General features: G+C 48.7%; 1 protein-coding gene across 10 annotated transcripts; it reads left to right on the forward strand.

Moving 5' to 3' along the window:
* Positions 1-713: 713 nt before the first annotated feature.
* On the forward strand, positions 714-8,082 carry LOC139602453 (uncharacterized). Of its 10 annotated transcripts, none has more exons than XM_071452317.1 (7): positions 714-1,665; positions 2,188-2,252; positions 2,872-2,935; positions 3,227-3,253; positions 3,611-3,686; positions 4,462-4,583; positions 5,713-8,082. In XM_071452317.1, the coding sequence occupies exons 1-6, from the start codon at positions 1,264-1,266 to the stop codon at positions 4,527-4,529; spliced, it is 702 nt and encodes a 233-aa protein (XP_071308418.1). In that variant the 5' UTR covers positions 714-1,263; the 3' UTR covers positions 4,530-4,583; positions 5,713-8,082. The 10 variants fall into 10 exon arrangements, 9 of the variants coding, with proteins under 9 accessions (XP_071308418.1, XP_071308415.1, XP_071308416.1 ...); XM_071452314.1 differs by lacking the exon at positions 5,713-8,082 and adding an exon at positions 4,992-5,619 and having other exon boundaries at positions 715-1,665; XM_071452315.1 differs by lacking the exon at positions 5,713-8,082 and adding an exon at positions 5,124-5,619 and having other exon boundaries at positions 715-1,665.
* Positions 8,083-12,911: the final 4,829 nt, after the last annotated feature.

Here is a 12,911-nt window from a genome sequence, read left to right on the forward strand (position 1 = left end):
TGCAGCTGCAGAAAATTTCAGGCTCCCATGGAGGAAATAGTTTTCCTAAAATCATTACCGTTTGGGGGTTTTTTGCACTCCCCGGTAGCCTGAACGTTTCTACTGCTGCTTTTTTTTATTCTAAAGCTAGAATGGAAAGCCAGGATTAGAAATACAGGGAAAGAAAGAGAGAAAGAATTAAAGAGAGAAAGAAAGAAAGAAAGAGAGACAGAAAGAGAGACAGAGAGAAAGAGAGAGAGACAGAAAGAAAAAGAGAGAGACAGAAAGAGAGAGAAAGAAAGAAAGAAAGAAAGAAAGAGAGAGAAAGAAATAGAGAGAGAAAGAAAGAGAGAGAAAGAAATAGAGACAGAAAGAAATAGAGAGAGAAAGAGACAGAAAGAGAGCGAGAGTAAGAAAGAAAGAGAGAGAGAGAGAAAGAAATAGAGAGACAGACAGAGAGCAAGAAAAAGAAAGAAAGAGAGAGAAATAAAGAGAGGCAGAAAGAAAGATAGAGACAGAAAGAGAGCGAGAGAAAGAAAGAGAGAGACAGAAAGAAAGAGAGAGAGACAGAAAGAGAGGAAGACAGACAGAAAGAAAGAAAGAGAGAGACGGGAAGAGAGCAAGAGAAAGAAAGAAAGAAAGAGAGAGAGAAAGAAATAGAGAAAGACAGAAAGAAAGAAAGAGAGAAAGAAAGAAAAGGAAAAAGGAAAGGAAGAAAAAAAAAAGAAGGAAGAGAAAGGAAGAAAAAAATGAAAAAGGAAAAGGGTGAGAGTGAAAAAGAAAGAGCCAAAGTGGAAAAGGGGGTGAAAAACAGAGTGAAAAAAAGAAAAAAGAGTTGGAGTGGAAAAGAAAGGACATTCGGGAGGGGCGGTGCTGCCTAAGGTGCTTCCGCGCCCAGGAGCGAAGGAGCCGTTTGATCCCCTGGCGGGAGCGCAGCTCCCGGTGGCGGAGAACGGAGCGGTGGCTGTCAGTCCGAGACTCCAACTCCCGGCAGGCCCTGCGGCCGTAAAGCGCGGCGTCTGACGCAACGGCCGACGCGCCGTAGGAGTGGCTGGCGGCCCGAGGCGGCCGCGCGCCGGGGGAGCGGGCTGGGCGCGGGGAGCTCCCGGCGCCTGTCCCGCGCGGGACGGAGCCGCGGCAGCGACGCTGGAGGGGCGAAGCCTCCGTCCGGCCGCCCGCACGGAGCCGAGCGGCGCGGAAGGGGCGTCCGCCCGGCGCCTCGGCCTCGCTCAGCGGTCCCGGTGGCGGGGGCTCGGCTCGGGCGGGGCGCGCTGCCGCCCGCCGATGGCGGAGCGCCGGGCGGTGCTTTGCTGCCGCGGGCCGGGAGCTGCAGGAGCCGCCCCGGGCGAGCGGCGCCGGGCGCTGCCGCGGTCACTGTGCGGCGGCTGCCCTCGGGCTGGCGGAGGCGCGGGAGCCGCCGAGCTGCAGCGTCTCCCTCGGGCCGCTGCCGCTGCTGCGGGCGGGGGCGGACGAGCGGCTGCGGAGGCGGCTCCGCGGCGGGCTCAGCCTTGCGAGCAGAGAGCGCTCGACATCGCTGGCATGACACGGCTGCTGAGTGCCTCAGTGCTCGTGGCTCTTCCTTCCACGCAAACAGATGGAGCGGCATCGCTGAGCAGTAAAACACAGCGATGGCCCGGAGAATGGCGAGCGCAAGGAGCGCCGGGCTGGATCCTTCTGATGGCACAGGTGCGATCGGCAAACTCAGCCCCTTGTGCCCCTGCCCTCCCGACCCCCAGGGGAAATGCTCTCCAGCCTCGAGCTGCTGAGAGACAAAACGTGTGATTTGACACTAGGGTCCGGAAAAGGTTTCCGTTTAGATTAGCAAATGCCTCAATTGCTCTTGGTTACATCCTAGGATCGGTTTTAGGCAGTGACTTTCTACCGCTTGTCGGAATTTCTTGTGCAATGGTAAGAAAACAGGCAGGTCTGATACTGGTTTCGCTTTTTTTCTACTTCATGTTCCATGAGCTGCTTTTATCCAAGCAATTGTTTTAAAGTTCTACTGTAGGCCTTTCTGGTTCGCGTTTTTTTTTCTTTTCTTTGCAGCACCCGTGGCTTTTTTTTTTTCCTCTAAATCGGCAGTAAATATAGCTGAGTAAAATTACCTTGGTTTTCTTCCTTCTTAAATGTTTTTATTGATAATCCTATTTGAATATGCTGAACACGTGGGTATGTCCTGTAATATATCCTAGCTTTTCTTGTTTACAGGGTACTCAGAAAATATTTTTCCCTTCGAGTCCCACTGAAACATTCTCCGTGCAATCTCCGTTAAGGTATGTGTTTGCAAATAAGCCACCATCAGCTGAGATATTTGCCTGTGTACCTTTTCCTGTAATTCAGAGCTTGCGTTCTGTGGTTTTTATGATAAACCTATCAAACTTGCGAAACTGTTTTGCAAGTCTTAACCGTTGAAGGCAGCAAGAAGTGGTTTTAAAGCCTGTTCTTGAGCAGTCAAAGGGAAAAAGTGTGAATTTGATGCTGAACTTGTCCTTTTTCATTTGACTTGCCTTGAATTATTTAGGAAGAGAGAGAACTAGAAAAAGAGAGAAATAGAATTGGTTCTTGAGCCCTCCTAAAATGCTCCCCGTGATTCTGTGTGGAGCCCAAGTGAAGGGTGATGGAACAGAGCCCCTGTGCTTTAGAAGGAAATCAATTTCAACCTGATCTCCACCCTGAGTCTCCCTAATTTCTGTTTTTAAAATGCAAATTAAGTTTAGGAAGTGTTGGGAGTCAGTATTTTGGGGAAGAAATGGCAGTTGCACAAACCGTTCCATTTCCCAGAGGCTCTGGGAAGGATTCATTTTGTAAGCGCTGTAACTGCCATCGGTTGGTGCTTCGGGGTTGGAATGTGCACTTGCCCTCCTATAAAGCACTCGTTCATTTGCATTTCAGTGCCAGGAGTCTGGAGAAACTGGAGAAGAGCCCAAGAGACATTTTTCATCCTGAGATACAAAAGGTAGGAAGTGACTTTTTTTGGTTTGGTTCTTTTTCTTTATGATTTCCTGGAAATAGAAGTAATTAAGTATAGATACCACTGGTTTGTCTCTTCCAGTAGCAGATAATAATAATAATGATAATAATAATAATAATAATAATAATAATAATAATAATAATTTAATACTACTTAAACTGTCTCTTTATCCATTGAACTGGCCATTTCAAATCCAAACTTGTAAACACAAATAAAACCATCATCCTTGTAGAATCTTTAATAGGAGGGGGCTAAAGATGCTGTTTCTGTTGACAGGATTTATTGGTTCTTGAAGGGCAAGAGGTGAGTACAAGCCTGACTACTTCTTGCTCACAGACCCGTCCGGTGAATACGGCTTTGTATTTTGATGGGCTTTTGATGACTTGGAAATCAATTGCTCGTTACAGTAAAAAGAAGTAATGTTTTTTTGAACCTGACAGCAAAAATAACTTGAAGCACCAACTTAATAATAATAGATCACCAATATAAGTTAATGATTTTATGCTATACTATCAAAGTTTAAAGGTAAATCATTATGTATTAGGAGATGGTATAAAATGTATGTTCTAATGTGTAGGATGTATGCAAAGATTAGAGGAAACAAATTTTTATGTCTTCTTTTTGACTGTTTACCAAATAATATTTGGTTTTATTTTCCAGGGATCGGTGAATTTTAAATTTGGAGTCCTCTATGCTAAGGATGGTCAGCTTACAGGTGATGAAATGTTCAGTCATGGTGAGGTTTTCACCTTCTCCTTAATTGTTTTGCTCATCTGAAAAAAAAAAAAAAAAAAAAAAAAGAGTATGTTTATTATTTGTTACCCTGTTCTGTCCGTTTCCTCAGTATTTGCTGGAGCTCTGCTTACCCAAGCTTTGGGTAAAACAAGCTTTGGGTTCCTTCTGTCCCACTGGGAGTTGCCCAGTTTGGTTGCATCTGGTGAATTCACCCTGAGCCCTTACAGAACCAGCTCAAACCAGGTGAGAGCCATTCGCAGCTCTCTCAGGACACCCAGAGGAGGATGGGTGACGTTTCTGAGCATCTGGCAAGTGCACTTCTATCAAAACTCGGCCTGTGACATTGCTGGGGAAAACCCTTCTGTATCCTGAAGGGTTCCTCAAAGTCTGTTGAGGATCCAGTTAGCAGTTGCTCACCTGGATGGTTCCAGCTCCTCAAGTTAACACTTGTACTCTTGCCCTGTAGTTTAGATCTATTGTAGTTTTGTTATTTTGCAAGATTTGACGTCTTTGGACAATAACGTGCATTTCACTCTTTGGAACCTCTTGGATCATTCTTTGGTGCAGCACCACCTAATGGGACACTTGGCTGCTGTGCTGAAGGGCTTGGTTACTGGAATTGTAAATCCCGGAGAGTTTGTCAGTCTTCTGTCCCCAGGGAGGTGTCACGCTCTGTTCACCGTTGCTCTGTTTGTCGGGTGCTGCTTCTCGTCGGAGGTATTAACTTCAAACTGCCCTGTTCTTTTTTGAACTTTTTTTCCTGGTTCTCTCCGTAGGGCAGGGAAGGACTCTCGTATCCCGGTCGTCAGACTCAGCGCTGCCCGAGAAGATACAGAGACTGTAAAAATCATAAGGAGCAAATGTGACTGCAGAGGAAACAAACTGGAGAGAACAAAAGGTGACATTGTTCTCCTTAGCCTGGATTAGAAACATCCACTGCGCTTTGATGCCGGTGGCTGCCAGGGGCTCGTTAGGTCTCTCTAGGCAGGTGTAGGTGTTCACTTGTAGGTTTTCTGTCTGGACAAGTCAATTCAGACTTTGCTAAGCTTATATTGGAAAATTACTCTCTAGTTCAGTCCAGCATGGCATTTTTGAATGTTGTAAAAAAAACCATGTTACTTTGAATTTGCTAATGATGAGAAGCTTTAGGGAAAAATAAGATTTCAGGGTTGGGAGATATGAGAAGAATTTTGTGGGGGTGTTAGACTGTAATAAAGCACACCTTAGGCTGGCCTGGCACACTGGCAGATCCCCTATCCAACAGGAGTGCTTAGATTAGCCTGGGTGCTGCCCATTGTTTCTGTAGGAATAAATGTTTCCTGGCCTTCAGAAGTAAGCTGCTTTGAAAACCTGGAAGCTGCAGTACAGTGACAATCCACGTGCTTGGGATTCAGAGGAGATTTCAGAAGGGTGATGGGCTTTTGTCTTTTCCTACAAGTCCATGTAATCCTACGGAGGAGTTTTTAATTGTGTGCTGCCGAGTCATCCATCAGAGCCCTGTTGTGCCGATCATCGTGCAAATACAAAACAAAAAATCAGAGCCTGTCCCAGCCCTTAGAGCCCAGCCCATTATTTCCTCAGGCTGCCTCTGTGTGCCATTGATACTCACCACGGGAGCGAGCTGAGGGTGGCTGCAGCTGTTGGGAGCAAACTCCTTCTCGGCACACAGCAACAGAACTGGGACCACGCCTGGGCCAGCGCCTCTCTGCTCTCGTCTCCCCAATCTCCAGCAGAGCAGCTCCGGCCCATCCGGGTGTGCGTGACCCAGTTCCCGATGGTCTGAACGCGCTGGGCAGCGCTCGGCTGCTGTGGGGGTTCAGGGAAGGCAGAGTGTGCATCATCATCCTCCTGAACCTACAGACAAACCCAAGGGAGAAGCCATAGGGTGGCAATCAGTCGCATCCATGCTAAATAAAACTCGCAGGTGTTTGTAAGGATTGTTTCTGCTTGTTCTTTGTTGTGCTTCTGTGCTTAGAAAGCGTCCCTTGAAAATGAGTTCAGTTCATCACTGGAAACTTTGTTTGCAGACCCTCACTGAGCAGAATTTGTGTCAGACTCGGTGCACGCTGTGCTGCCCTCCTGGGAGTGTGAGGAGCTCCAGCGTGCTACTTTGTGCTTTAGGACACTCTGAGGGATTTATTCCTTTTGGGATCCACGATGAGAATTCCCAAGAGAGGTAATAATAAGGTATGAGATTGGAAAAAAGCCTGTGTCCTTGGAATGTTGTTGTTGTCGTCAAAAGTTAATTTTTCCTTCTTTCTTAGTCAGTAGTCAGCTTTTTGCTTTATTTTTGTGGTATCAGTATTGGATTGTTTAAAAAATTGCTTCAGAAGAACTGCAGTGGCTGGCCACCAGGACCTTGTTCAGATTTGCCTATTTGCTTGTAGCTAAAACGTTTCCATATTGTTTATCATTCTATTGAAGAAACTGCTGCCCAGTCAACTAAGAACTGAACATCTCTCTGTCTGGGACATGGGGAGAGGATTTAGGTCATGTCTTTGTTTCCAGAAAAAAGTTCCAGTGTAGTTTCTAACTAGAGGAAAAGGGGGGGGGGTGAAGACTCAGGGCTCTGATGCCGTTGGGGGCACCCAGAGGTGCCCAGGAGAGGGAGCCCCACTGCGGTGCAGGAGCAGGTATGTTATCACGTACTAGAGAGCAAATTATAAATAGAAATATGAAAATTATAAATATAAAAATATTTTTAAATAGTTAAAGAAAGCGGGTTTTTTTACTTGTCAATAGGCAGGGTTTTGATGATAAAAATTATAAATACAAACAATATAAAGGTAGAAATCTAAGTCTAGAAATAGATCATAAATACATACAGAAAGTTTAAAACTAGAAGAAAAAATCAGTTGCAGCAGTAGATAGAATACATAATATTAAATAGATGTCTAGAATTTTATAGATATTATATATAATTATTAATAGATTGCATCCAAAGAAACTATAAATATAAATGTGAATATAATTATACAAAGTATAAAAATATTTCGATATCGTTTAAAAGAAGGTGGTTTTTTGTATTTATTTGGTTAGAGATGGGGTTTTTATTTGGATTAATAGAAGTATTCTAGAAATATAAATCTAACTATAGAAAGATACAATCGATAGAGGAGGATATTTCTAAAACCACAACCGAACGCCGCCGCCTTCGGGGGAATCGCACGAGCTCGGCCGAAGCAAGGCGAGAGCGGCCGACCCTGACGGCCTCGAGCGAACCGAGGCGAGGCTTCCGAGGCTGCCTGAAGCGAAGCGAGCCGAGCTCAGGCGAAGCGAGCCTGCTGCTCTCGTGCGCGCTGCTTAGCGCCAGTGCGCTCCCAGCCTAATGAGCTCCTGCCCGAGCCCGCGCTCCCGGTCGTGTCCGCGCCGTGGCCGGGCCGCCCGCGGGACGCGGCAGCGGGAGAGCCCCGAGCCGGGCGAGCTGAACGGGAGGCGGCGGCGCTTGCCCGCCCTCAGGGAGCCGAGCCGAGGCGAGCGGAGCCGAGGCGCGCCGAAGGCACAGAGCGGCTGGGAGTTGGGCCGAAGCGAGGCGAGCTCGGCCGAAGAGGCGAATGCAGGCGCCAAGAGCCGAGTTGAGGCGACAATAGGCGAGTTGAGGCGACAAGAGCCGACTGGAGCCGAGCGTCTCCGGAGCGAGCCGAGCTCCGCCGAGCGCCGCAGCATCCCGGGCAGGGCGAGGCGCCGGGCCGGGCTCGGGGTGCAGCCGGGGCTCTGGGAGGCTTCCCCGCCTGTCCCTCTCTCTAGCCCTCCTTCCTTCTCCCCGTATTCGCCTTCTCTCGCTCCCTTTCCCCCATTCCCTCTCCTCCCACAAACCCGGCTCCTTCCTGTCCTGTCCCTACCCCGCTACTCCCTTCTGTTCCCCCTCTCTCCTTCCTGTGCCCAGCCTCCGTGTACCCTCGTCCCGGGCTTTCCCTTCCCGTGCCGCTTTCCTGCACAGCCCGAGCTGCCTCGCCGCCCTTTGTCATGCCCTGCTCTCGCTCCTCTCTTCCCGTGCCCCCTTTCCTTCTTTGCCCCGCAGCCGCGGGGCTCGGGCTGCCGGAGAATAAAGCCCCGAGGGCCGGAGCCCGGCGCCCCTGGGCCCTTGCGGGAGTCCCCGCGCGGGGCCGGAGGCTCTCGGCGGATCCCCCCGTGCCGCTCAAGCAGCGCGGCCGACAGCGCCGGAGCTGCGGCTTTGCCGGCATCGCGCTGAGAGCGGCCCCCGCTCCGTGCCGGGCCGTCCCCGCCGTCTGTGCCGCTCCCTCTCTCGCTGCCCCTGGCCCGGGACAGCGAGGCTGGGCAGGAACCTCAACCCTTCTGGGGGCTGCCCCCCCTTTCTTGTTGCAGCAGAATCCCTTGCTGGGGCCATGCACGTGTGGGAAGGGCTTGGTTTAGTTTAAAAAATAAAAAAGAAAAAAAAGTGGGTTTTCTTCCTTCACTGTTCTATTTGTTGGTGGTAGATGGTGTGTTGTTTTATTTCTTGGTCTTATTAATTTCTTGGTCTGTGTAAATAGTTTTTTGAGTGAAAGTCACTTTCTGCACGGGTTGGTTTGTATTTGAGGTAGGATTAATTTCAAGAGGTTTCTTTCCTAGACTTCTGATAGGTATTCCTGGGATTTTGGTTTTGTTTACTGCATGTATCAACAGAGAGATTTGGTAGGGCCAGCTGGGCTGCTGGAGTTTTGGGTGTTAATTTATGAGATGGCTTTTGTTCAATGCAGTTTTGAATTGTTGAAAGGGTTTTTAATGTAGTGGTTTTAAGGTGGTTTTTAAGAATTGTTTGTATGGTTTCATGTTGTTTGTAGTTGGTGTATGATCAGGGATATGGTGGAACTTCTTGAACGTTCTGGTTTTAGTGTTCCTAAATTCCGATTTCTTTCTGGTTTGGTTTTTTTTTTAGTTTTATTTTTTGAGACAGGGGCATTTATATGGTGGGTTTTTATAGGCAATATGTTTCTAAATTTGGGTAGTGATATTTTTTACTATTTTAATAGTTTAGATTTTTTATTTTCATGCTTTTATTTATTTTTTTAATTTTTAAAAATAATTTTTATAGATCATTGGTTATTATTTGTGAGTTAGCATAAAGGTAGACCTTTGGAGGCTTTTTTAGTAATGTTTAGGGTCAGTTGTAGGGGTTTGAGTTTAGTGAGTTGGTTGGATTGAATTTTTAATGGGTGTTTGTTTTGACTAGCAGTTCTGTCATTTTCCATGTGTATCTGAGTTTTTTGGGGTTTTGAGCCATTGCTTTAGGAGGAAGTTTATGATGAGAATGTACGGAGCTTTTGGGCTAGTTATAGTGGGATTTAAAGTTTCTTTACAGTTAGGTTGGTTTGAGTTTTCCTTAGGGTTAAATGTCGTGGGGTCTTTGTTCTGTTAGTCCTAGAAATAGGTTTGGTTTGGATACGCTGCGATGGATGAGCGTGGGCTGCGTACCGGTGCTGCCGAAGGTGCGGTATTTGTGTGGTTCTGATGTGTTGGGTTAATGAATTGATACGGTCTAATATATAGATTAAAGTAGAAATAAATACAAATACAAAAATAAATATAAAATGATAGTGGTAAACATAAATATAGAAAACAGATAGATAAATATAAAAAACTATAATATATAGTATGTTATTGTAACATACCATAATATATATAAATGATAGTCTATTTTATATATATATCCAAAGATATATAAATATAGATTGTAAATATAAAAATATTTAAATATAGTTAAAATAAATTGGGGATTTTTTGATTTTATTTGGTTTTAGGCTGGGTTTTTTTATAAATAATATAAATAATATAAAAATAGAAATACGAATATACAAATATATATTATATACACCCGTATCTATAAATATTTATTATAAATAAATATAAGAAATATACAATATAAAAATGATATATCTATTTTTATATTATTTATTAAAAACCCCCCTTCTCTGTGCAGTCTGTCACAGTTGCCCACAGTCTGTCGTGCTGCTTACAGAAGTGCCAAGAGCCAAAACCTTGAGGAACAGACCTTAATGTGACTCTATAAATGGCTTTAACAATCCCCTCCTTTCTTGTTTTCTTTTGGAGGCAATCCTGATTGCCTTTGGTTTTCTCCAGCCAGAGTTAATCCAAAATCTGTCTCTTCAGGCCCCTTTCTGGCCTTGCCTAGAGCACAGCACACTTTGTTCCCCCTTGAATGTTTCTCCTGGCTGGTGAGGCCATGAAAGGAGTGGGAGATGATGTGAGAGGAGCTCAGTGCGGGGCAATTGCAGAGTTCCTCGCTCTCCCCTGTGCAATAAGGAGGGGAGCAGTGCCCAGCAGGCAGACGATGGAACGAGCGGAGATGCCTTGTGAGGAAGGCAGAAGGAATTAATGTCTGCAGGAGCCCAGGGAGCGCTGGGGCTGTAACTGGGAGATGCACAGCAGACATTCTCCCCACACAGGGCAGGGCCGGTTTCTCCTGTTTCTGGGCAATGCCGGGGTGGCTGTCACTGCTGCTGCCACTGGAACTCTCAGCCCAGGGCTCAGGCCATCATCACCAGCAATGATGGCATTGCTGCCAGCTCATGGGCATTGCTGAATGTCTCCTGTGCTGCTCAGTGACGCTCAGCAGTCTCAGTTCTGGTCAAAATCATTTCAGTGGGAGCTATGAGGCACAAAAATGCTGAGACCGATTTCACAGAGCCACCTGTCCCCCGTGAGTGCAGGGTGCAATCCCAGCAGAGCAGGGGCAGCTCTCCCTGGCTGTGCTTTCTCTCAGCACCTGAATGACCCTCAGTGGTTGGCAGGAAAGGGGCTCCAGTAAAGTGCCTCCTTTCTCCTCTTCCTGGAGTCCCAGCTGCAGAAAGAACTGAGCAGTGGGGTGCAATCCTTGTTTGAAATGGCTGAGAATGAACCTCGATCCCAGCCTCAGAACTGAGCCCCGATCGTTGCGTTTGCCTTCTCCTGGGTGCGCTGCAGTCGCTGCCGTGCCACAGGGCAGGGATTTGTGTGCCAGCCTTAGCAGGCTGAAGTGTTGGAGATCTCTGGGTGGGCAGGAAATGGAATGGGCTGCCTTGGCCGCACCTGCTCCTGCCAGCTGGATCCAATATCCATGGGGGCCTTTGCAGGCACCGCGTGCGTCAGTCCCGCTCCTTAGGACAGGCTCCAGCTCTGCCCTGGCACTGATCCGGGAGCTCTGGGACACCAAGGGTTTGGAGCGGCCCCTGAGCCTCGGCAATGCCTGCAGGGCTGGAGGCTTCCCTGGGCCAGGGCAGGGAATCCCTGCTCGTTCCCAGGCGGGAATGCCCGGGCTGGAGCAGCTGGGAGGCGTGGCCCATGGAAAGGGACGCGAGCTAAAGGCCGAGAGCTCCGGGGAAAGCAGCGGCTGCCGAGGGAGCTGAGCCAGAGGCAGCCCGGGCAGGGCAGAGGATGGGAATCCTGAAAGGTGAACGTGCCCAGGCCGGCAAAGGGCAGAAAGCAAAAGTCCAAGCCAGCAAAAGACAACGTAAACCGTGGAGATAAAAAGACTCTTAAATTTGCCTTTTCTTAATGAAATAAATCCAGCTGGAACAACAGAAATAAAAGCAGTGGGAAGGATCATAGCAACAGGTGGGGTTTTGCTCAGCTCTGCTTTGCTTTGATTCCACTACAAAAGATCAAGGCTTCTCAGGAAGATGGAAATGAACACATAGGTTGATCCAAGAGCAGTGAAAAGTGGGAATCAGGCACTTTTATCCCCAGGAATGGCTCTTCCCTTGTGCACTAAGAGAGCTTCAGCAGCAATTCCCGCTTTGGTGACATTTTCCAACAACGTGGATTTTCTACAGGGGCAGACTTGGAAAAGAGCAGCTCCACGTTGAGATCATGTTGAGAGCTGCTCATGATTGTCACAGCTGCAGCTCCCCAGAAGCTGAACTGTTCACTGCAGAAAGAAGGAGAGGCAATTTGTTTTGCCATTCTCAGTGTGGTAACAATGTGTGCCATGCAAAGGTCACAAGCAGAGATGGCAGCAGGCTTTGCTCTGAGAAGCAGAACAGGTTGGATTTAGGGCATCCTAATGAGATTGGAGTGAGACAAAAGCTCAGCTGCTAGGAGCAGAGGAGCACGTGGATCCATCCAGGGATTTCTGTCATGGAAAGCTAAATAGGCAAAGATCTGGCATCAGCTTTAATTGATGGCTGTCATCTTTCCGCTTTTGAGACCTAGTCAGTGGCATGGTATTGGCCAGAGTTTTAAACAGAAAATGGCATCAGGTGTTATGAATCTTAGCTGGGTGTGATTGCGTAAAGAAGGAAAGGAGAACAGCGCTGTTTCTCTTTGTTTTGGAGCCTGCAGCCATGGTGGCTGCTTTGCACAGTGCACGTTGGTAGCGGTCGGTGTGCGAGAGTCTGTCAAATGAATATGAAAGCTTCTGGCCATGCCTTGATCCCGCGCAAGGAGCACAGAGCGAGTTCTCCCCTCAGGAGCAGCCCTGTCGGCCGGCAGTGCCGGCTCCTCCCGGGCACTGCCATGCGCCTCCTCCTCCTGGCGGAGCCCGAGCAGAGAGCCCGCGTCCCCGAGTGCCCGGGCGGGATGCGAGTCCCGGGCTCGGGCCCGTCCCTCTGCTCCCGCTCAGTGCAAGGGGCTCGGTGCCGGCTGCTGCCGAGCCCCGGCCGCTGGGGCTCCGCTTCCTCTGCCCAAGCTGCCGCTGTCCCTGAGCGAGGCGGGGCAGCTGCCATGGCCCGGGAGCGCGGCCATCCTTGGCGAGCTGCTCCTTCCCGGCGGCGGCAGCTGGGAGCTGCCTCAGCCTGAGCTCAGGAGCCGGGCAGGAGCGCCCGGATCGTCACCCGCTGCTGCCCGCTCCGGCCCGGCCACCGGGCACCCCTTCGCTTCCCCCGGGCCGAGCGGATCCGGGGCTGTTCCCCGCGCCGCGGCAGCGCCCGGAGCCACGAGCGGCATCGCTCCGTGAGCCGGAGGCGGCGCAACAAACCCGGCTGGGGATAATGGGATATCGCAGTGCTGGGATAACGCGGTATTGCAGACAGGCTGCATTTGATGGCATCCTTTCAGGGCAGGCTTCCTACCTTCTAATGCCACGGGTGGGTTTTCTGCTAGCCTGGAGCAGTTCTCACTAGAGAATCAAATGTGTGAGAGGTCCATTCCCTGTGACCATCTGTGGGGATGTCCGCAGTCAATTCCACGACCCTGTGAACTGAGACTAATAAATTGGGCATTTTTCTCGTCTCAGAATCGAAGTCTTAAGTCCTGTGAGTTGTTTGGGTTTTTTTTTGGTTTTTTTTTT

This window comes from Agelaius tricolor, unplaced genomic scaffold (assembly GCF_023055355.1).
Source record: "Agelaius tricolor isolate 1412-34295 unplaced genomic scaffold, bAgeTri1.0.p SCAF_34, whole genome shotgun sequence".
NCBI lineage: Eukaryota > Metazoa > Chordata > Aves > Passeriformes > Icteridae > Agelaius > Agelaius tricolor.

Coding starts and splice junctions, on each gene's coding strand:
- LOC139602453 (XM_071452317.1), top strand. CDS start 1,264: ATGGCGGAGCGCCGGGCGGTGCTTTGCTGCCGCGGGCCGGGAGCTGCA. Junction 2,936..3,226: donor TTCATCCTGAGATACAAAAG/GTAGGAAGTGAC, acceptor TTCTGTTGACAG/GATTTATTGGTTCTTGAAGG. Junction 3,254..3,610: donor TGGTTCTTGAAGGGCAAGAG/GTGAGTACAAGC, acceptor TTTATTTTCCAG/GGATCGGTGAATTTTAAATT.